The sequence below is a fragment of the Lithobates pipiens genome, unplaced genomic scaffold (assembly GCF_037356315.1).
Source record: "Lithobates pipiens isolate NorthernLeopardFrog02 unplaced genomic scaffold, aLitPip1_a1.2 Scaffold_13, whole genome shotgun sequence".
NCBI classification, from domain to species: domain Eukaryota; kingdom Metazoa; phylum Chordata; class Amphibia; order Anura; family Ranidae; genus Lithobates; species Lithobates pipiens.
Window position 1 is genome coordinate 243,070,607 of NW_027507718.1, and position 25,523 is coordinate 243,096,129.

Here is a 25,523-nt window from a genome sequence, read left to right on the forward strand (position 1 = left end):
TTATTATCTTGATTAATGCCATATTTTCTAAAGTAGGGGTTAGGTTTGCCAGCAAGCGTAAAGTACATTCTATTACACTTACTAAGCTGTACTATTAATGGATAAGTTATTCATGAACTACTTGTTGCTAAATAATAGGGCCATCAGATATAAACTGGTTGGGAAGAACAGTATGTAGTCACATAATAAACTACACAGTATCTAAAGCCAATACTTTTTTTTTTTTTTTGAGCAAGGTAGAGGAGTTTAACCGCTTGCCGACCAGCACACAACGATGTACAGATGCGCAAATGGGCGTACCTGTAAGTCCCCTTTAAGATGCGACATTGTGGGCACACTTGCCCCCCGCTTACTCCGTGAGTGTGCCCGCGGGTCCCGTGCACTTGATGTCCACAGGGTGCCCATGATCGTGACACGGAGCTGCAGAATGGGGAGATGCCTATGTAAACAAGGCATTTCCCTGTTTTGCCTAGTAACATGACAGGGATCTACTGCTCCCTATCGTGGGAAGCAGTGATCTCTGTCATGTTGTAGTGAGCCCAACCCCCCTAGATTTAGAATAACTCCCTAGAACACACTTAACCCCTTGATTGCCCCCTAGTGTTTAACCCCTTCCCTGCCAGTGTCATTTACACAGTCATCGATGCATTTTTATAGCACTGATCGCTGTATAAATGACAATGGTCCCAAAATAGTGTTAAAAGTGTCCGATGTGTCTACCATAATGTCCCAGTCATGATAAAGATTGCAGATCGCCGCCATTACTAATAATAAAAAAATAATAATAATAAAAATGCCATAACTCTATCCCCTATTTTGTAGACGCTATAACTTTTGCGCAAACCAATCAATATACGCTTATTGCATTTTTTTTTAACAAAAATATGTAGTAGAATACATATCAGCCTAAACTGAGAAAGAAATTAGTATTTTTATAGATTTTAGGGGATATTTATTATAGCAAAGAGTAAAAAATATTGCTTTTGTTTTCAAAATTGTCGCTCTTTTTTTGTTTATAGCGCAAAAAATAAAAACCGTAGAGGTGATCAAATACCCCAAAAGAAAGCTCTATTTGTGGGAAAAAAAGGTTGTCAATTTTGTTTGGGTACAACATCGCATGACTGCGCAATTGTCAGTTAAAGCGACGCAGTGCCTTATCACAAAAAGTGCTCTGGTCAGGAAGGGGGTAAATTCTTCCAGGGCTGAAGTGGTTAACGCTGTCTTTTTGATGCCATCTGTGTCGGTTTCCCTTCACTTCCTGCCCAGTAGATTCAACATGATGTAAGAGGTTATCTTTGCAATGTGGAGGAAATCCAAATTTAGTTGTCAGGCAATATGTGTCCCTATTGGAAGGGTCTTGTTCTGGTGGCAGCTCAAAACTTTGGAATTACCCATATACTTACATTCCCAGTGACATTGTTGATCAGTACAATTCGTGAGATTTAAGCTCCCAATTGACGACCCAGTCTACAACAGATAGTGGGCAGAAGTTCTAACCTCTCACCATTCTATCCAAATCTAAAAATGCGTAAATAAGGGTCTAGTATGGATTTTTTGGGGGGACCTCAGGTTTTTTTTTTTTTACTTGTTTTTCACAGGAGATTCCACCTTAAAATTCATACAAGATCCTCATCTAGTATAAGGCTCTGGTATGTTTTTTTAGGGGGAACCCCATTTTTATGTGTGGGGTCACTCATTAACAGCTATATGGGATAAAGGTTCTGGTATGGATATTAAAATTGCTGAACCCACAATATAAAATTATTTTTAATATTTTTATTTTTTGCTTTGGTACATATTCCCCAGGGCAGTATTCAGCCTCCCGTGCCATTCGTTCTTGTTTAGGCAATACTTTGCCTATTAGGCATTATAATTTTTAAAAATGTGCCTCCTATTGACTTTACTGGAGTTTGGATTTGGAAACTGAACTTTAATCATGCTGTGCAGAACCTGCCTCTAACCAAACCCAGATACATTCAGCTCATCCCTAGGTACCACTTTGGCTCTTGTGTTTCCCCAGATAAGCTGAGAACTGAGTGATATCTAAACCTAATTCTACAACAAGCCTTGCTGTGACCAGGGCATTAACCACTTTCTGACTGCCCTATAGCACTTTTACTGCTACAGGGTGGCAGCTGTGTGAAGGATCATGTATATATATGTGATTCTGCACTTTCGCCTGTAGGGGGCGTGCACACGTCATCCGCGGGCCGATAATTCAGAGACTAGAATCCATCTCTTCCCTTAGTGAAACTAGCACACAGTGTGCACTGGCTAGGCACACACGTAACCCTTTGATTGCCCTAGATATTTAACCCCTTCCCAGCTAGTGTCATTGGTACAGTGACAGTGCATTTTTTTTAGCACTGATCACTGTATTAGTGTTACTGACTACCACAAAGTGTAAAAAGTGTCAGTTAGGACATCGCAATATCGCAGTCCCGTTATAAGTCACTGATTGCCGCCATTACTAGTATAAAAAAAAAATAACCTTAAATATATCCCATAGTTTGTAGACTATTAATTGATTTACGGGAACGCCAGTTATGAGGTTCACGTAAACCAATTAATATACGCTTTTTTGTTTTTTTGTTTTTTTTACCAAAAACATGTACAATATACATATTGGCCTAAATTTATGAAGAAATTAGATTTTTTACATTTTTTTTATTGGATGTGTTTTAAAGGAGAAAGTAAAAAATATTGTAACAAATATTGTTTTGTTTTTTTCAAAATTGTTTGTCATTTTTTATTTATAGTGCAAAAAATTAAACTCAGTGGTGATCAAATATCACCAAAAGAAAGCATTATTTGTGGGAAAAATTACATATTTTATTTGCACAACCAAAGTGACATAGGGGTTATTTATGAAAATTGCGGTGATCAGCGATATGGCAGTGTTTTACAGATCACTGATCTCTGCTCCAATCACGGTGAACAGAGATCAGTGTCACTGTTGCTAGGTAGAACTGGGAGATGCTTGTCTACTTTAGCATCTCCCTGTTCTTCCTCTATGTGAGACGATCGCGGGACCCGCGACTGGACTCACGGAGCTTTCCACGGGCGCGCCCCCGCCGCCTCTTAAAGGGCAATGTACGGGTACGTGATTTTGCCTGTATATGCCCTTCTGCCGACATATATCGGCGTGAGGCAGTCTGGAAGCAGTTAAAGTGCGAGTGATAATTTTATAATTTTCAGGACTTGGGTTTTAACATCCCCTGCACATGCATCCTCATATATAGTTTTCACTGAATTAAGCACAAATTAGAGTTATGCCCCATACACATGGTTGGACATTCCGACCACAAAATCCGTCAGATTTTTTTCTGACGGATTTTGGCCGAAACTTGTGTTGCATACACACGGTTGCACAAAGTTGTCGGAAAATCCAATCGTTCGGAACGAGGTGACGTTATACAGGTATGACGGGACTACATAGAGGCCAGTAGCCAATAGCTTTCGTCTCCAATTTTTTTTTTATCATGCATGCCACTTTGTGCGTTGGAATTATCTACACATGATCAGAAAAAGTCCGATCGGATTTTGTTTTTGGAAAATTTCAGATCCAGCTCTCAAACTTTTTCCGTCGGAAATTCCGACAAAAAAAGTCAGATAGAGCCCACACATGATCGGATTTTCCAACAACATAATCTGATCGGACTATTTCCGTCTGAATTTCGGACCATGTTTATGGGGCATAAAAAGTGTAGCTTTAGGATTCATGCACAGTGGGCATTTAGCCCAGTTGCATGAGATCCCAGCATTTTGGTGTGGGCGAAATCCTAGGCGCATCATCCAGCCTCATTGACAGCATCCTGTAAAACGAAATCTGCTGCGGCTGGACGGTGCACAAAGTGGTGCTAACATTTAGGCAATGTGCACCCAAGGAAGAATGTGCAGAATGTAAGCAGCAGTTCAGTTCATGTCAGAATATCGCACAGTCATTGGCTATCTGGACAATATACAAAGCTTAGGGTTTGACATACAGTCCAGCTTGCTGTTAAAGTGGGGTACCCCCTAAAAAAGATAAAAATAAAAGTCAGCAGTTACAAATACTGCAGCTGCTGACTTTTAATAATCGGACACTTACCTGTCCCAGGGTCCAACGATGCGGGGGAACGAAGCCCCCGTCGTTCCCTGCTCTGCTCGCGGCGCTGTCATTCGTACTGTGGGCACCCGGCTGTGGCTTCACAGCCGGGCACCCAGGGCACCGTGATACGCTGCGCAGTCACCTGGGACATGTGACAGGTCCCAGGTGACTGTGCGGCGCGAGGGGAAGTGATGTCACCAGCCCGGGCAAGGAAGAAGGCAGACTATGAAGGACCCCCTAGCAACAGGTATTTAGAGGTGAGTAAAAAAAATGTTTCCAATTATTTATTTTTTTAAAGAATTTTAAACAATTTTTTATTTTTTGGTGGCAACACCACTTTAAATAAAAATATTTTTTTTAGAGATACAAAATATCTGCTTAAAACACATCTATTCACGGTAAATCACCAGTGAAGCAAACTTGGTGGCCCAGGTGGTAGTACTTTTCTTTTGTTTAATTTGTGTAAAATAACAGTCATTCATGTTATGTACAAAAATGGACTGGCTGGTTTTCAAACAAATAAAGAATCCTGAAGCAGATAAGAGATATATTTCAGGAACATAGAGAAAACAAGGCAGAATAATACAGCCTTACAGTCGTACAGAGATGCGGTTTTCTGTTTATTACTTCTTGTTTGTTGCTAATCTCGCCTCTGATCTTTTATTTCCGATGCAGTGCTCTGTAACCTGTGGTGAAGGTATTGAAGTGAGACAAGTCCTATGTCGTTCAGGTGATCAATGCGATGGAGAGAAACCAGAATCTGTAAGGGAATGCAAGCTAGTGCCTTGTAACGGTATGTATTGCTCTTCACAGTTCAACGCTCACTTTTCAAGAACCAAATTAATAACGTCGGCAAGCCGAATCACAAAGCTTGTAAAGCCCAGATCTCAGGGTACATTTTTCTTTCAGTTCTAAGGAAGCATTATTGATGTTATTTTTGACCTTTGTCCCCTTTGTTAGGAATAGATGTACAAGTGAATTTTATTAGGTATTCCGGTTGACAGATAGGAACTAAGACAGCTAGAGTCCAAAAAACAATGTGATACAGATGACTGCTGATTAAAGACAGTCCAGTAGGAATTGTACTAAAAAAAACCCTGATAGAATTACAGTATAGGGGAATCTATATTGCTATAAATGAAATCCTCCAAAGATGGAAATGTCCAAACACTCTTCTAGGGTTAGGGTAGTTTCCACAAATCTTCCACCAAATATGGCAGGAACAGATAGACCCAGGTTTCCCTAATGTAGCCATTGTTTGTGGTGCATGTGTACCAAATGGATTATGGATTGTTCCCTTTTCTATGGGCCCATATCCACCCTGGCGGTATGATTATTTCAGATTTTAGGTGCTGAAAGTGGTACAATTATTTTGCATGGAAATTTTGCTTTTTATATTGTAGTCCTGTAATTCTTAGCAATAACTCATTTAAATCTGTCCAAACCAGAGTCTAGTTGACATCCCGAGTATGATAAAGTTTGAAAAATGAAATCATAAATTATAATATAATAAATAACTATAAATAATTATACCAAATGATAATATAATAATAATAAAAATTATTCAATAATGTAATCAAATCAAAAACACAGAAATTTGCTCAGTTGCAGAATTGTCACTGTCATTACTTTTCAGTGTTTGATGACAAATTTCCCCACAAATCACTATCGCTCAATTTTGTAAGTGATTCTAATTTATTATCGCTGTTTTCTAGCTGGTCTAAAACCACTTTTGATGTAAAGGGACAGTTTTGGTTGCTATGGACAATCTCCAGTTTCCAGGCAGAAAGAACAGTTTTTATAAGATAAAACTGCATGCAGGACACTGGGCAGAACACTAGGGACAAAGGGGATGTGAATTCATTACATACAGCAATGTAATCTTTAAGATTACGTTATATTTGAATTTGGCGCCGTTCTCCTTCCCCATACGTTGCAATGCTCACAGGGAACGGAGCTCATCTCCTTGATACATCGAGTGGAGGACGAGCCACTCGCACAGAGGGGGGACATCGCTAGATCCAGGGGATAAGGTAAGCATACTCATCCTGGATCCTGCGATGTGATTCCAAGTCTGGCTCAGGGTTATTGCTAATGGTGCTGAATTTTCACCCCGAGCCAGACTCGGGAATACTGCCGGGGGAGTTAAACATGGATGTAGGCCCTATAGAGTAAAATATGCCTGTTTCTTCCATGTCTAGGAAACACAGCTACTGTGTAATTCTACCCATACAGATACTTACTGTATACCTTATATATACTGTATGTGTGTATAGTAGGGTTGGCACCTCATCCCTTTAAACCCAAACACATATAAATTACACAGGTTCTGAGGCTAATTTAATGCAGAAAAGGCACAAAGTGAGTTTAATTACCACCTTAATCAGCCTCAGAACCTGCGTAATTAATATGTTTGGTTTTAAAGGGATGAAGTGGCAACCCTAGTGTATAGCCAAGTACAATATACTTTGTAATACATACCTATGGGGTGAATTACATAGCACCTGTGGCTCCAGGATGCAGCCAGTACACCACATATCCATATATATGCCTGTGAATTTATTCTTATACCTAGATGTTATGTGAACTGATGGCCTTAAGTTACCCTACCCAACCATGGCCTGATTATTGCAAGTACTGCTTGGTTTTATCACATTTATCAGCTCTCTAAATAAACTCTAGGCACATATCAATAAACATAATTTGATCTCGCTGTGTGCTCATCCAAACAATATTAAATGTTTTTCAAATTATAGTAGCATACTTACAAGCACTCTGTATTTGTATTATCATCCCCAAATTTTCATCATACTAGATCTCAGGTTGAGAGTAGGTTTGCCAGCACTGAGTTGGATGCTATGACATCACTGTGAGAAAATTAAACTCCTGCGCATTGCACAGTAATTTTACCCTATGGTACTGTATGTGAACTGGCTATTGTTCCTTTCATGGGGGGGGGGGGGTTCTGCATAAGTCTATGGGAATACAAAACACACTTAAAGCAAGTTAGACGTTGATCAACTGTGGGTCAAATACACCTGTCAATGACTTCCGAATAATCTCAGAGACATCTCAAACTGATGTCAAACCGGGTTTCTTCAACACAAGTCCAAGAGCCATCAACTCAGACCCTAATACGATTAGGGTTCTTAAAGTTGGAGTGAGAGGTGTTAAAGAAGATGCTTTGTAGGGGACACAGAATGGAGGACCTCAGCAGTATAGTGGTTCTCATTCAGACAGAGAGGTAACTCAGGGAGCATTTAGTTCATTTTTGTACCCTTCAGGTTGTACAGTGTAACAGGAATGGCCAAATCAGAAGTCGTGAGCAAAGAATGATAAGCCAATCAGCAGGGATGTCTAGGCTGCCTGTGGGTGGCCTCAGTGGACAGTCATACATGTTTTTTTACCATAATTTTAATGGCAACCCCATGGATCCTGCTGTAGACTTTCCTTAACCACTTGCCGCCCGCCCTATAGGCAATTGACGGCTGCAAAGTGGTTGCATAATCCTGACCGGACGTCATATGACGTGATCAGGATTATGAGCCGCTGCGCGCCCCCGGGGGCGCGCATCGCGGCGATCGTTGTTGCGGGGTGTCAGTCTGACACCCGGCAACTACGATCTCGGTAAAGAGTCTCCGACGGAGACTCTTTACCACGTGATCAGCCGCGTCCAATCACGGCTGATCACAGTGTAAATGGGAAGAGCCGGTGATCGGCTTTCCCTCACTCGCGTCTGTCAGACGCGAGTAGAGGAGAGCCGATCGGCTGCTCCTCTGACGGGGGGTCTGTGCTGATCGATTATCAGCACAGCCCCCCCGAGGATGCCCACACTGGACCACCAGGGACGCCACCAGACCACCAGGGAAAAGGTAATCCTCCCTAGACCACCAGGGATGCCAGTCAGCACAATGGGTGCCAATCAGTGCCCATAATGGATGCCAATCAGTGCCCACAATGGGCATCACTGATTGGCATGCATTATTGTTTGGCACTGATTGGCATCCATTACTATAGTATAACACCAATGCTGCCTATGAGTGCCCACCTGTGCCGCCTATGAGTGCCCACCTGTGCCGCCTATCAGCGCCCACCTGTGCCGCCTATCAGCGCCCACCTGTGCCGCCTATCAGTGCCCACCTGTGCCGCCTATCCATGCCCACCCATGCCCATCTGTACCGCCTATCCATGCCCATCTGTACCGCCTATCCATGCCCATCTGTGCGGCCCATCTGTGCCGCCCATCCATGCCAATCCATGCCAGCTATCAGTGCCAATTTGTGCCACCTATCAGTGTCCGTCCGTGTCGCCCATCCGTGTCGCCCATCCGTGTCGCCCATCCATGTCGCCCATCCGTGCCACCTATCAGTGCCACTTCATCGGTGCCCATCAGTGCTGCCTTATCAGTGCCCATCAGTGTAGCCCCATCAGTGCCCATCAGTGAAGGAGAAAACGTACTTATTTACAAAGTTTTCAAACTGAAACAAAAAAAAACATTTTTTTTTTCAAAATTTTCGGTATTTTTTTATTTGTAGCGCAAAAAATAAAAACCGTAGAGGTGATCAAATACCACCAAAAGAAAGCTCTATTTGTGGGAAAAAAATGATAAAAATTTCATTTGGGTACAGTGTAGCATGACTGCGCAATTGTCATTCAAAGTGCGACAGCGCTGAAAGCTCAAAATTGGTCTGGGCAGGAAGGTGTTTAACCACTTCAATACAGGGCACTTAAACACCTTCCTGCCCAGACCAATTTTGAGCTTTCAGCGCTGTCGCACTTTGAATGACAATTGCGCGGTCATGCTACTCTGTACCCAAATGAAATTTTTATCATTTTTTTCCCACAAATAGAGCTTTCTTTTGGTGGTATTTGATCACCTCTACGGTTTTTATTTTTTGCGCTACAAATAAAAAAATACCGAAAATTTTGAAAAAAAAAAAATGTTTTTTTTTGTTTCAGTTTCAAAACTTTGTAAATAAGTACGTTTTCTCCTTCACTGATGGGCACTGATGGGGCTACACTGATGGGCACTGATAAGGCGGCACTGATGGGCACCAATGTGGCACCAATGAAGTGGCACTGATAGGCGGCACGGATGGGCGACACGGATGGGCGACACGGACGGACACTGATAGGTGGCACAAATTGGCACTGATAGCTGGCACGGATGGGCGGCACGGATGGGCGGCACGGATGGGCATGGATAGGCGGCACAGGTGGGCATGGATAGGCGGCACAGGTGGGCACTCATAGGCGGTACAGGTGGGCACTCATAGGCGGCACAGGTGGGCACTCATAGGCGGCACAGGTGGGCACTCATAGGCGGCATCGGTGTTATACTATAGTAATGGATGCCAATCAGTGCCAAACAATAATGCATGCCAATCAGTGATGCCCATTGTGGGCACTGATTGGCATCCATTATGGGCACTGATTGGCACCCATTGTGCTGACTGGCATCCCTGGTGGTCTAGGGAGGATTATGACCTTTATTACCTTTTCCCTGGTGGTCTGGTGGCGTCCCTGGTGGTCCAGTGTGGGCATCCTCGGGGGGGCTGTGCTGATAATCGATCAGCACAGACCCCCCCTGTCAGAGGAGCAGCCGATCGGCTCTCCTCTACTCGCGTCTGACAGACGCGAGTGAGGGAAAGCCGATCACCGGCTCTTTCCATTTACACTGTGATCAGCCGTGATTGGACACGGCTGATCACATGGTAAAGAGTCTCCGTCGGAGACTCTTTACCGAGATCGTAGTTGCCGCTTGTCAGACTGACACCCCGAAACAACGATCGCCGCGATGCGCGCCCCAGGGGGCGCGCAGCGGCTCATAATCCTGATCACGTCATATGACGTCCGGTCAGGATTATGAAACCACTTTGCAGCCGTCAATTGCCTATAGGGCGGGCGGCAAGTGGTTAAGTGCCCTGTATTGAAGTGGTTAATCACCAAAGTCCAGACCTCACCCACCGACTGATGATTGGAAAAGGGGACTGGGGACATAGACCGCCTATTTAACTCCCTCTGCAGAGAGGACTAATATGGTGTGTGTGTGTGTGTGTAGGTATGTGTTGGCCCCACCTGTTTGATCATTAACAGAGCTTGCCCCTCTTTTTGGAGCCCATGGAAAAATGTATGTAGCATACAGTGTTTATATATACATGTGATTGGGTGTGTGATGAATGAGCCATACCTTTCAGGGACATTGATACAATGTAGGATAAAGAGGCCCAACCCTCCAGAGTGGAGGGGGTTAGAGGGTCTACCCCTATCCTTGATTGTCTGTGCATAGGCATCACTAGTGCCAGGCACCTGCTCTGCATCTTTTGCCTGCTGCCCTGTGAACATTACATACTTCTGACCCCTGCCCCATGTACATTATACACACTTATTCCAAGCACTCTGTATGTTATCTACCCCAACATGCTGTACATTACATACTTCTGACCCCTGCACTGTGTTTTTAGAGTCAGGTTTTAGGCCCCTCCCACCTGTTAGCACAATCTTTCTACACTAATAACTCGCTGTTGTGCGCCACCTCATTTTTCCCCTCTGGGTGCTTAAGAGTCCCTCTAAATTATTGCACCCCTGTGGGAGATTGCTGGGCAGGGGGCTGTACAAAGCAAATGAGAAACAGCAGCACAACAGTTGATATAGCAAGATTGCATCACAGGTCTATATGCACATGAATTTCCACTCAAATAATGATCCCAATCCCTTAACCAATCTAGCTAACCATGCACTGATAATCAGTATGCTCAGTACAGTCCTACTTTGTTGAACATCCAGTTAATGGTGCCTTTGTGATTTCTGCTCTGATAAAATGCACTGCGACCATTTACAAAAAAACATACAAAGACAGCACAAAGTATTTATATTTGCATTCTCTTTTACACACAGCTTATATAGGGATCTAATGCGTTGGCTAGTGCTTGACGTTTTGCATATGTGCACAAAGATATGCATAAGTGCAGCACAAAAAATGCAATGGGGTTTATTTACTTAAGCAAATCTACTTTGCACTGCAAGTGCACTTGGAAGTGCAATTGCTGTAGATCTGAGGGGGACATGCAAGGAAAATAAAAAACAGCATTTTTGCTTGTACATGATTGGATGATAAAATCAGCAGCACTTCCCCTCATTTCAGATCTTCCCCCTCAGATCTAAAGGGACTGCAAGTGCACTTGTAGTGCCAAGTGGATTTGCCTTTTGTAAATAAGCCCCTTATGCCGCGTACACACAATCACACATTCCGACAACAAAACCGTGGATTTTTTTCAGACGGATGTTGGCTCAAACTTGTCTTGCATACACACAGTCACACAATGTTCGCGGTCAAGAACGCGGTGATGTATGTATGAAAATTGAAGTTCAGTAGCCAGTGTGGCTCTTCTGCTTGATTTCGAGCATGAGTAGGACTTTGTGTGTCGGCATTGTGTACACACGATCGGAATTTCCAACAACGGATTTTGTTGTTGGAAAATTTGAGATTCAGCTCTCAAATTTTGTGTGTCGGAAATTCCGATGGAGAATGTCCGATGGAGCCGATGGAGCCTACACACATGGTCAGAATTTCCAACTAAAAGCTCCCACCGAAAATTTTCTGTTGGAAAATCCGACCGTGTGTACGCATCGTAAGGCTTTTAACAAATTTTCTTTTTTTAAAGTCTACTTTAGTGATAGCCATGCACACTTTATGTGATTTTACTCCTACTGTACATGGTGTACACATTTAAACATGCTAACAGAATTAAACCTCAAAACATTAGCTAGCCTGAACATAGCTGGTGCCTGATCAGATGTAGGAGTGCACATTACATAGCAAACTACACCTGTTAGTAAATTCAATGTATACATGTTGTAGCCTGAGTGGGCATATCCGTGTGCATTTCAGGCATTGTAGGCTTACGCATGATTGATGTCCTGGGGTGTACAAATATCCTTTAGTAAATAAGGCAAGTCCAGAATATGTTAAAAATAAATCTTCATTTAAGCCTATTACTTCTGTGCTATACTTAGTATGAACACTAGATGGCAAACTCTTCTCACTATCTGAGCCATCTGTAAATACATGGCATGGTTGAAGAACAACATGAGGATTTCAATTTAGTTTAGTACATTTTCCCCCCAAATACTGTAGAAACCATTTATTGGGGTTTGTAAGAGTTAAAGGTGAAGTCTAGCAAAAGACAATACTTAAGCTTTGCTCACACCTGTGCGGGAACATGTGCAAAATCAAGTGCTTTCCGACAACGCACAAAAATCCACGGCACTTTTGCGGATGCACGGTAGTGACAACCCACACATCTTGCTAATGCGCATCCGTTTGCAGCAGTATCATAGGTTTTGGTGTGGATTTTTTTATTTTATTTGAGTCGGCAAGTGCTTTTCTTGTGCATAGGGTAGCTCATTGAAAATACCTGCCTGCCATAAACACTATGGGGGTTATTTACAAAAGGCAAATCCACTTTGCACTACAAGTGCAAACTACAAGTGCAAAGTTCACTTGAAATTGCACTGAAAGTGCACTTGGAAGTGCAGTAGATCTGAGGGGAACATGCAAGGAAAATAAAAAGCAGCATTTTAGCTTGTATATGATTGGATGATAAAATCAGCAGAGCTTCCACCATTTCAGATCTACCCCTTAAATTTACAGCGATTGCACTTCCAAGTGCACTTTCAGTGCAATTTCAACTGCACTTTGCACTTGTAGTTTGCACTTGTAGTGCAAAGTTGATTTACCTTTAGTAAATAACCCTGCAAGTGTGGGGGGAAAAAAAGTGCACATTGGGGGTTATTTACAAAAGGCAAATCCACTTTGCACTACAAGTGCAAAGTGCAGTTGAAATTGCAGTACACTTGGAAGTGCACTCACTGTAAATCTGAGGGGAAGATCTAAAATGAGGGGAAGCTCTGCTGATTTTATTATCCAGTCATGTGCAAAGCTAAAATGCTGTTTTTTATTTTCCTTGCATGTCCCCCTTGGATTTACAGTGACTGCACTTCCAAGGGGGTTATTTACGAAAGGCAAATCCACTTTGCACGTTCAAGTGCAAACTACAAGTTTAAAGTGCACTTGAAATTGCACTGAAAGTGCACTTGGAAGTGCAGTCGTCCTAAATCCAAGGGGTAGATCTGAAATGGGGGGAAGCTCTGCTGATTTTATCATCCAATCATGTGCAAGCTAAAATGCTGGTCTTTATTTTCCTTGCAAGTCCACCTCAGATCTACAGTGACTTTACATCCAAGTGCACTTGTAGTGCAAAGTGGATTTGCCTTTAGTAAATAAACCCCATTGTGTCGCACCTGCAAAGTTTGAAGTAAAGCCTAATGCCGCGTACACACGATCGTACTATGTGGCGGACCGGAGTCCGCCGGACAATACGCCCGTGTGTGGGCTCCAGCTCACTTTTTTTCCCAAAAGTCCGGCGGACTTAGAAAGTAGTTTTGACTCAAAAACAACAATCCGGCCGTGAGTGTGCTAGTCCGCCGTACTTTTGAAATGAACGGACTTTCCCGCATACGGAGGAAAGTCCGTTCATTTTGAATGCGGCTCCAGGTAACCGGGACTAGCGAAGGAAGTCAATGTCGCTGCCTACAGCGGCAAGATTGACACGTCTCTGGCCACGTCACCTGGTATGGATTTAAAGGAGAAGCCCTACGCCAAAACGGCGTGGGGGTCCCCCCAAAGTACATATCAGACCCTTATCTGAACACGCAGCCCGGCCGGTCAGGAAAGGGGGTGTGGACGAGCGAGCGCCCCCCCCTCCCCCTCCTGAGCCATACCAGGCTGCGTGCCCTCAACATGAAGGGTGCTTTGGGGAAGGGGAGCCATGCGGCCCCCCACCCCAAATCCCCTTGTCCCCATACCGGCTCAGGAGGGGGGGCTCGCTCGTCCCCACACCCTTTTCTGACCGGCCGGGTAGCATGCTTAGATAAAGGGTCTGATATGGACCTGGGGGGGACCCCCACGCTGTTTTTTCGGCGTAGGGCTTCCCCTTTAAGTCCATACCAGGTGAGGGGGCCAGCGACATGTCAATCTCCATTGACTTCCTTCTCTAGTCCTGGCTACCTGGAGCCACGTTCAAAATTAACGGATTTTCCTCCATATGTGGGCAAGTCTGTTCATTTCAAAAGTACGGCGGACTCCCGCCATAGTAGTCCGGTCGTGTGTGGGCAGGTCCACCTGTTCGGAATGTCCGGCGGACTATCCGGCAGTTTGTCCGCCAGACTAAGTCCACCGAATAGTCCAATCGGGTGTACGCAGAATTAGAGTAACTCCTAAGCCTAACTGGATGACATTTACTTTGCTAAAGCACAAATTGCCTTGTTTTTTCATAAAAATGTTTATACTTTTATTTCATCCTCTTTTTTTTTTTTTTGCATCTAAGTGCTGCTGATCTTCTGCAGCCTTTTTCAGCCACTAAAAGCTCTAGTGGCAGCTACATATCATTGCTCTGGACTGGATTGCTGATGGGGAAAATGGTGGGCCATGCCTGTACAAAGTCTGTTGGATAAACCTCTTGTAGTCCTAACCAGGGAGACAATGCAGGGGTGACAACGCAGCGGTAAAATGTGGAGAAAGTTGTCACCCTTTAAGAGGAAGTGCCTGAACAACTTCATGGTAGGGAATTTTTTTTAATATAAGTGGCATGTTAAAAAATATTAAAAACTAATTTTATTTACTTGATTTTGGAAAAATGAACAATTGTGTATCTATCACAGGGTGGTGTCTGTGGATACACTGATAGAAAAAATGCCGCGTCCTAATTATCACTTTGTGAATATAAATATTGACAGGGAAAAGGGGAAATGAGGGAAAAAAAAAATAAAAAAAGAAATGAAAGAACCTTCACACAAAAAGACCTCAAAAAAATGTGGGTTCAGTTGGACTTTTTAGGCATAAAGAAAGTTGTAAACACAACCGGTATGAAAAATAATTATTTCTATTTATTTAAAATAAAAAAGACAATTTAAAAAGAACAGGAAAAAGTTCAATTTCCCTTTTACACAAAAAAAGGGAAAAAGTTTCCTCCTTAAAATTGCACAATTAAGACCTAATTGACATCCTATCAAACATAATAACAACCTTTTCAAATTTCCAAAAAGGAAAAGAAAAAAACAAAGTATATATCTATACAAATGAGGGATCAAGGATATCAATCATACAGTCAACGGTTACATATATTTTTGGTGCTCTACATGTTTCGTGTCTACAATGACACTTCTTCAGGAGCTGATAATAATGTTCTGAATTATTCCTTCGTAAAAGGGTGTCCTAAATAGGGAGATCACCGTTTCCAAAGGAGGAAATTGGTACGATTGATTACACAAAACTCATAAAGATTAGATCTTCAGTGTGTTTAGTAAAAATTCTTGAGGCGTAAGTGAACACAGATAAATCCGTGATGGATACTCTTTGGTATCTCCTGAGCTCAATTTGCAAAAAACGGATCAAATTCCCACTGGGTAAAGGAGGAAAGTAAAGGGGGAATCAAAGAGGCAGACTAATCGGCCCATTCACCCCTCTCATATTGTTTTTTGTGTGTAGAAGATGGCCGCCATTCATGGAGCTCAGGAGATACCAAAGAGTATCCATCACGGATTTATCTGTGTTCACTTACGCCTCAAGAATTTTTACTAAACACACTGAAGATCTAATCTTTATGAGTTTTGTGTAATCAATCGTACCAATTTCCTCCTTTGGAAACGGTGATCTCCCTATTTAGGACACCCTTTTACGAAGGAATAATTCAGAACATTATTATCAGCTCCTGAAGAAGTGTCATTGTAGACACGAAACATGTAGAGCACCAAAAATATATGTAACCGTTGACTGTATGATTGATATCCTTGATCCCTCATTTGTATAGATATATACTTTGTTTTTTTCTTTTCCTTTTTGGAAATTTGAAAAGGTTGTTATTATGTTTGATAGGATGTCAATTAGGTCTTAATTGTGCAATTTTAAGGAGGAAACTTTTTCCCTTTTTTTGTGTAAAAGGGAAATTGAACTTTTTCCTGTTCTTTTTAAATTGTCTTTTTTATTTTAAATAAATAGAAATAATTATTTTTCATACCGGTTGTGTTTACAACTTTCTTTATGCCTAAAAAGTCCAACTGAACCCACATTTTTTTGAGGTCTTTTTGTGTGAAGGTTCTTTCATTTCTTTTTTTATTTTTATTTTCCCTCATTTCCCCTTTTCCCTGTCAATATTTATATTCACAATTTTATTTACTTGTTAAACCTAAATGAGATTTAAGAGATTGGGTTTGGTGTTACTTTAAAGTGAACCTTTTCCATCCTGCAAACATGATAAAAATAGAAGTACCTATATTATTTTCTCCATCTGTGGTTTTACCTGCGATCTTCCATTCTGTAAAAGTTGCAGTGTAACCTGTCAAAACGGCCTTGTTACTGATCTACAAAATGTAACTGCCAAAAAATCAGCAGCAGCTAAGTCTTCATTTCTATGTTTGTCTGCTGACATCCGCTCAGAGCACTGACAAGCGGTTGTCAGAGGAAGGGCACAGGTGACTTTAAGGGGCAAAATGGCAGCACCCAGTGCTGGAGTAATTGGATCTCAAGGATAGACAGAGAAGAGTTTTTGTTTTGTGGTTATTCCCCGGTGATTTGTAAATGAGCTCAATTGTTCATATTTGGCAGCACTTTCTGTAAACATCAATAAATTAACAAGCAGTGCGCCCTGCAAAGATCGTAAATACCTCTCTCTCTGCCTTCGCCACTGAATACTGTTGTAATAAAGAGAAATGGAAGGTCCTTAGAAACCATTTCTTGTCCCCTTCTGTTCTTAGTGGTTCCTCTTGCTGACCCCCTACAGCACTACAGTTTGCTGCAGTGACATAGAGGTTAATAGAAGGAATTGCTAACAACAGTGGCGGATCAGGAGAATGAATCCTGGAAGTCTCCGTTTGAGGCCTTCATTTCTTTTTCATTACAGTGATGCTCATCAGCAAGTGAGGTAAGTATATACTATCTTCTCTGTACGGAACATTTTTATTCACAGTTGGATTTCAGCAACTAGATGCAGACCTGGTTGTGGCTGGATTGCAATTCTGCATCTTACAATCATGACAGTCAGAATGTATTTAAGCTGATATGAAGAGACTGATATATTACCTTGTTTATTTTCCAATGGGGGTTATTTATGAAAGGCACATCTACTTTGCACTGAAAGTGCACTTGGAATTGCAGTCGCTCTAAATCTAAGGGGTAGATCTGAAATGAGGGGAAGCTCTGCTGATTTTATCATCCAATCATGTGCAAGCTAAAATGCTGTTTTTTTATTTTCCTTGCATGTCCCCCTCGGATCTACAGCGACTTTACTTCCAAGTGCACTTGCAGTGCAAAGTGGATTTTCCTTTAGTAAATAATCCCCAATATGTCATGTTAAAATAAACAAAAAAACAAAAACAATAATCAATTTGACAAGAAAAAGGGACGAATTCAATTTTAATGGCTCGGTATTTACTTTGGTAGTGGTTACTATTAAAACTTGGGGGGTTATTTGCTAAAGGCAAATCCACTTTGCACTACAAGTGCAAACTACAAGTGCAAAGCGCACTTGGAAGTGCAGTCCCCGTAAATTCGAGGGGGACATGCAAGGAAAATAAAAAACAGCATTTTAGCTTGCACATGATTGTATAATAAAATCAGCAGAGCTTCCCCTCATTTCAGATCTACCCCTTAGATTTACAGAGACTGCACTTCCAATTGCACTTTTAGTGCAATTTCAAGTGCACTTTGCACTTGTAGTTTGCACTTGTAGTGCAAAGTGGATTTGCCTTTCATAAATAACCCCCATTGATTGAACAAGATCAACTCCCCTGTTACATTTGTGAGCCAGGAATCAAGAAGAGAACAACTGACCAAATGTAAATTATACATTTGGGCAGGTGAGCTTTATGTCCCTAGGCGAAATCTATAACTATCTAATCCAGGTATTGATATAATCAAATGGAGCAGCGTTAAATGCATAAAATGATATAACTTCAATAAAGTGCAATCTCCTCAATATCCCAACAACAATTCATAAGGTGCATAATAATCAATAAAGTGCAAATGCAATAATATTAAAGTAAACATGGATTTTGGTCCGGATGTAGGTAGAACACTCTTATGAGTTAGCACCACATCCCAGAAATAGACAATAAATAGAGATAAGAGCACAAGGGATTTTACCGGTGCATATAATACAATTCTAACTGAGAAAAATAGAAAAGTTTGTTTTATAATTTTTCATAGGTTCAAAGTTAAAAAAACATTAATACAAAAAATGTTAAAGTGGGTCACATAAACGGTGGTCCGAACAAGCAGGTATACTTGAAACAATGTATATGTTTTTGCACACTAGCCCGACATGTTTTGCTGGAATATCTTCTTCAGGGGATGTGCAAACTGTCACAAAAGTATCTAGATAAACTGCGTATGTGTAGAGACAAAAAGAAAACAGTAACTAAATAGACAATAACATGGATATATAGATCAAAAATATGGAACATAGCACAGGCAGGACACCAAATAAAACAGAACAAAAATATTACAGTGCACACATGCAAAACTAACATTTACCTCTAGCAAGGCTTTTTAAAAAACACCATTAGACATTTTCAAAAAACATTATCAAAAAATATGGGGATTTGATCACACCATATTGCCATATGGTGCTTAAGCCCACTTACTGTGACAAAGTACCCCGTGATTAGTGGGTCCTACACTATCCATAGATTGGGAGATCCTGCTTCTCTGAACCATGGGAGCTATACTCCTCTATATGGGAGATCATGAGGTCTCCACCCATGACACAGGTGGTCACTAATGAGTGGTACTTACTGAGGGAGTGAGGTGCTTCACCCAAAAGGAATTGTATGTCTAGAAATATCTTGTTTGTGTAGGACACGCTTACCATGCCAACATGTCCACCCAGTAGCAACCACCAACCAAACCCTCAGGCTGACCCAAATACCCAGAGGAGGCGTCTCATTGCGGTCACAGAGGGCAAAGAAAGCCAAGCTAAGAAATAATGTAGAGTATAAACGAGGTTAAGTATTTATATTATAAATAAAACATCCTGCGGTATTCATGAACAGCTAGGAAAAAAACAAAAAAAAAGTAATGAAATAGATGACTTGGTACTCACTTAAAATATATTGTAGCAAAGCCTAGGGTGGAGGGTGACCTGAACCAACCTGCTAGGTATTGTTGACAAGATGTAACAATGTAACAAAATGACTATACAAAGGGACTAGTTTAATGAAAGAGAAACCATCAATATAATACCTCACAAATAGAGGTATGAAAGGACATTGTCTCCAAATAGAAATGCAACAGCGTATCAAGGAATTGCAATCTAATATAATTCAACAGAAAAATTATAGCAAGCGTTATAAGAATAGATGAACATCGAATAAGATGGAGGGAAGTAAATGAGTAAAAAGCTTACCAACAATTGCAGTGGTTAATCAGAGTCATAACCTCCCGTTCTGACAGCTAAATTTCCATTGAAGCCAGCCTTAAATGCCTTCCATCGAGTCGGCGCCCGATGTCACCGTCTCGATGCGGACATACAGACGCCAATGTGCATGCCCAAGGTATTATTAAAGTGAATTCAAAGAAAATACAATAGTCCAATTGATTCAGTGCAAAAATCAGTATGATGAAAATAGATCAAAAAATTGTCTCTCCAAGATGTGCAAAAAAGGTACAAAAAGGGGGGAGTGTCCAAGTGCAAAGAGTTTAGGAAGTAAACACCATCAAAATAGTAGACCTCTAAAGTTTTTGCACATCTTGGAGAGACTATTTATTTATTGTCATCATCCTGTTTTTTGCACTGAATCAATTGGTCTATTGTTTTTTTCCATGAATTCACTTTAATATTATTGCATTTGCACTTTATTATTATTGACCTTATGAATTATTGTTGTGATATTGAGGAGTTTGCACTTTATTGAAGTTATATCATTTTATGCATTTAGCACTGCTCCATTTGATTATATTATTATTTACACTGGTGCTGGTGATACTATAGGAGTTCAGCAGCTATATAACTTTTCTACATTTTTTTTTTACATTATACATTACACTTTGAGTAGCGCACAAGTAACCTTTTCCCCATATCTACTCCAGGTATTAACATGTTTCCATGTATTTACATAGTTCCATGTTTAGTCTTGTTGAAAAAGGAAAAAAAGTCCAATAATTCAGTAGATAAAAAGGAAAAAAAAATATATACACTCCTATACCCACAGTTGATCCAAAAAAAGGCAAAAAAACAAAAACAAAAACAATAAAGCATGTACCACTCTGCTACAGCAGGAGAAACATTTCCTTCTTGATCCCCCGAGAGGCAACCAGATATTCCCTGGATCAATTTTTCCTATAAATATTAGTATCCAGCTATAATATGTGTATCTAGGAAAGAATTCAGGCCTTTCTTAAAACAATCTACTGAGCTGGACAGAACCAACTCTTGAGGGAGTCTATTTCACATTTTATTGATTTATTTTTTTCAGTGTGTTCTATTTGTACCCATACATTTTTAAAGGTCAGCTTTATTGGCAATCCCCTTGCTTTCAGTAAGAAATAGGAAAAAATAAAGCCTTGTGAAAAAAAAAAAAAAACTCTCAAACCTGGCATCTGCCATCTTCCTAGAGGCTCCATCGCCTTACCACATGGCTGGAGCATGTTATTGAGAGATTTCGGCTGTGACAAAATGACTATACACAGTGTTGTCACCGGCTCCTTATGGAAGTGTTCAAAAGCAATGTCAGCAGTAGTTATTTTTTTTACTTTTTTCCTCGCAAAGCTTTTTTATTTTTTTTTTCAGCGTTCACTAGCTGTTTTTTATTTTATTTTTTTCAAGAGGAAAACAGCTGTATTTTCATGCAAAGTCTGCTTTATTTGAAAACAAGTTGTGTAAGTTCCATGTTTTGTTCTAATGATCCCCAGCATGTCATTAGCTTTTACAGCCACTAGGGATCATAAGATATAAAGTATACCATCGTTTTTCTTTTTGACAGCTGTGTGCTACCTGCCAAAAAACAATTAATTAGTATGCGATGACTAATGTTTGTAGCTTTTAAATAACTTCGTCTTCCAGACGTAGGAAGTCATAACGGGCAGCGAGAGAACTTTTTAGTGCTGATAAAATAACACCTAATGTTTCATGTGTCATTTATTTTATATCCTGTTCTAACTTTATTTAAATTACACATATACAGTATATATGATGCAATTTGGTAGTTGCGTCACTGCTTGAAATTAAAGACAACACGGCTGAATCTGAAATTTTCATTTGAAAGGAGTTTGCAGAACTAAGTATCAAAAGCAACTTTGTATTAATAATAAACTATATATACCAGAATCTAGACAAAAAAAAAGAAATATTTTGGCATTCATATTATTATGTAACAGTTAATCATCTGGTAGATGCTGCTTCCTGTTATAATAGCTTTGTCACAAATATAAATAAATATAACAATTTCTGATAATCGTCTGACACTTTTATATTCTTATCCAAAGATGTCATTTAAAACTCTTACGTAATCTGAAACATTAAAAATTACAAATTTGGGTACCAACCTCACTGCAGTTAAAGAGAACTTATAGTATTTTTAGTGTTTTTTTTGTTTTTAAGTTTGAGATCCACTAAACTTGTTTTTATTATATCATTTCATTTTATATACACTTGGGGTCCACTATCTTTATAATATTGGGCTACATTTCCCAGTGCATAGGCTGTAGATGACATGATGGTGCTTGGAGAGGGGATAATACATTTTTGCTTAAAAATATAATGGCATTTGGTAATGATGACAGGTGTTCTGCTGAGAAATTGTATGGCATCTGTCGCTTTCCCCCAGTTCATGCAGTTGTAATGAATTGGTGGAAAGTGCAGCCATATAATCATAAGAAACTAAGAATCTTAAGTAAATAAATTTAAAAAAAAAGCTTTAATGCTTTTGGGACAGTTTAAAGGGGTATTAAAGCTTTGTTTTTTATTTGTTTTGTTTTTTTATAACAAACACGTTATACTTACCTGCTCTGTGCAGTGGTTTTTCAAAAAGCAGCTCCGATCCTCTTCTTTTTAGGACCCCTGATGGCGCTCCTGGCTCTTTCCCCTCCAGCAGTGCCCCCAGAGAAAGCCACTTGCCTTGGGGGCACCGCTCCATGCTTGCTCCCGAGCTGCTGTTCTATGTGTCCATAGGATACATAGAGCCATGACTTGGTCCTACCCCCTGCTCTCTTCTCATTGGATCACTGGCTGTGATTAAGAGCAGTGGGAGCCAATGGGCCCTCACTGCTGTCTCAGCCAACGAAGAGGGAGAGTCCCAGCACAGCCGAGGCATTGAACATTGCTGGATCAGAGGGAGCTCACTTAAGGCTTGGGGGGGGGGGGGGGGGGTGCCGCTGCACACAGAAAAAAAAAAAACCTCCACCCTTTAGAACCACTTTAATTAGATTTTTTTCAAGTCTTTTCATAACTTTCGAGCCAAGGTTTTATATCTGCTTTTTAACTACTGATGTAAAATCTTTGTTTTACAAATGACCCTTTAGCCTGGGTACACACTGCCGTGACTTTGAATCCGACATCCCTGCGCGACTTCATTGTGGCTTGTATACGACTTCTTTTACAGAAGTCAATGTAAGTCGTATTGAAGTCGCACCAAAAGTAGTTGAGTCACACAGATTAGAACGATTCCATTGCAGTTAATGGGGCGCATGACAGGTTGCAACAGTGTGAACCGAGGCTTAACAGTAAAATGAGCACTGTGGGGTTGATTTACTAAAATTGGAGCATGCTAAATCTGGTGCAGCTGTACAAGGTAGCCAATCAGCTTCTAACTTTAGCTGGTTTAATTAAGCTTTGCCAAAAAGACCTGAAAGGTGATTTGTTTCTTGGTAGAGCTGCACCAGATTTTGCACACCCTAGTTTTAGTAAATCAACTCCAGTATGTCATGACATAGAAGTGGGTCATCACTGCCATGCCTCTCTCAGTTTTGTAGGTATATTTAGCATACGCTACTGAGCTCTGTAACCAGTAGGCTTTTTTTTTTGAGGAAATCACATAAAGACAACCTGATACATGTGAAAAGTAGCCCAGAACTCCACCTATGAGCTGAAAAACAACACTTTTTTTCTGCAGTACTTAGCTGTGAGAGAAAAGAAAGCTTTTTATTAATTTACTAGTAATGACTGTAATAAATATGTACACACCACCATGTAATCTTCTTAACTCTCAGTATATTGTCATTCTGCTGTGTATTATTCTCAAGGTGACAGCGGTGAAATCCCTAAAACTATCTAAAATATATCTGAAGCACTGTACATACAAATTTCCAATATCATTATTCTATTCAACAGCTACAGTTCAAAGGTGTAAATATACCGTGTTACACAGTACAAATGTCAATCAATATCTACAGCGCTCCCTATACTCCTAATGTATCACAGGGTGAAATCATATCACATTAATACAAAACCAAATGCAGTCCATAAAAACGGTTTTCATTTTTATCACTTCTAAAATGTATCAACCCCTCTCACATTCAGAATGTGCTCTCCACTCTTCACCTTTTAGTGCTCGTGTGCATCAAACTTATTACTGACCCATTACAGAAAGGTAATTAAGCTTTATAGAAAGGCTTCTCTGATCATTATTCACATGCAAGAGTCATCACTTCATCTTATTTCCCCCTTGAAATTATGGAAAGGTAATAAAGTGAATCATTCTCACAATGATTCACTTTCGTACAATGTATTCTGGTAAAGGATGGAAGATGAGAGATCATACAGTATAAATCTTTTTATGATAATATCAGACAATAAAAGGCTCTTACACTTATGTGTTACAAATGTTCACAGCACTATAGTAATCCTTTGTGTATGCTCTAAGCAACCCATTTGGTTCCTCCTGTTGATTTTGGCCCAAAGTTGGTAACTCCTAAATCCTGACCTATCTGGATTTCTGCTTGAATGGTTCCCAAACATTGATCTGATTTTAGTCTTAGTCTTTATTATAAACAAAAGACAGACAGTAATCACAGAAGCTACAAGTGAACCTATAGCAAAAACTTTTGTTTTAGTTTTGGGTAGAGTGGGGAAGGATTAGAACCCCTGTCAAGAAAATATTATCTTATGTACTGTGCTGGGCATATCTCCCAACTGTCCCTGATTTCGATGGACTGTCCCCGATTCAGAACAAAGTCCTTCTGTACCTCTTTCCTCCTCATTTGTCTCTCATTTAAGTTGAATCTATATAAATCTAAATTGCTGCATTTGTAGATTTTAAAAGCCAATATCAAGGAATTGTTGAGGTAAAAAAATACTTGTACCAATATTTTTTTGTTGTACAATTCTCCTTTAAGGGGGGGAGTGGCAGGGGGTGTATCCTATACCTTCCTTCTTTTGCTAATAGGTTATCATCTCAAAAAGTTGGGAGGTATGGTCCTGGGAACAACCTTTTTCCCAGACAGGAATTAAAGGAAACTCTCCAACAATTACACAGTCAGAGGTAAACAATTTGAGGTAGGTGAATGCTAGAACCCCTGTTACAGATTTCTGCTCACTTCCTGTAAAACCTTGTCCCTAGAACAGGAAGTGAGGGAAAACAACAGATAATCAGATAACAGTAAAACCTGACAGGGGTTCTAATCCTACTCTATGCAAAACTAAAAGAAAAATTAAAAAATTATTTGGCTATCCACTTGCCAACTGCAATACGTATATATACATTGCAGTTTGTAAGTGGTTTGCTGGGGTTATGGCTGAAGCTATAAGCCAGAACCCCAGTATTTTATTTATTTTTTTCAGCTGGCAACTGGCTTTTTCATTAAAATGGTCAGAGCCGCTGGATCACTTTCAAAAGCAGCCGCCACTTGCCAGTATTTTTCAGGTTTACAGTTTTTATTGGTGCCCCAAGAAACAGTCCTACAGGTCACACAGCTGGCCATAGAGGTTGGCAGAGACCAGATCGTTTCTGATCGCCTCTATGGTCTTGGAGGACTGGAGCAAAGTCATGGTGTCACTTCTGCTATAGGGCAGAAGTAAACAGTTTATTTATTTTTTTAAGCCAAAATCCCTTTTTTTTTTAAATCTTTTGCTTTTAAAGGTAGAGAAGAGATTTGGGGTCCTATTGAGGATCTAAGAGGATTCCTTGTAATAGGAATAAAAGTGATGACAAAATAATAATAAAAGGTCTAAAAAAATAAATAAATAAAGAAGAAGAAAAAAATTTGAAAGTGCCCCATCCTTCTGTGCTCACGCACAGAAGCGAACACATATGTAAGTCACGCATACATATGTAAACGGTGTTTGCACCTCACATGTGTGGTATCACCATGAACGCTAGAGCGAGAGCCTAGACCTTTGTAACTCTAAACAGGTAACCTGTAAAAATGTTTACAGTGTCAACT

At 40.5% G+C, this 25,523-nt stretch overlaps 1 protein-coding gene across 2 annotated transcripts in view; it reads left to right on the forward strand.

Annotated features, from left to right (window-relative positions):
* ADAMTS3 (ADAM metallopeptidase with thrombospondin type 1 motif 3) overlaps positions 1-25,523 on the forward strand; it is a 268,741-nt gene that overhangs the window by 237,333 nt on the left and 5,885 nt on the right. For both annotated transcript variants that reach the window (XM_077476441.1, XM_077476442.1), the window contains exon 21: positions 4,766-4,883. In XM_077476441.1, the coding sequence (XP_077332567.1) occupies positions 4,766-4,883 (118 nt within the window). The remainder of the gene's footprint in view (positions 1-4,765; positions 4,884-25,523) is intronic.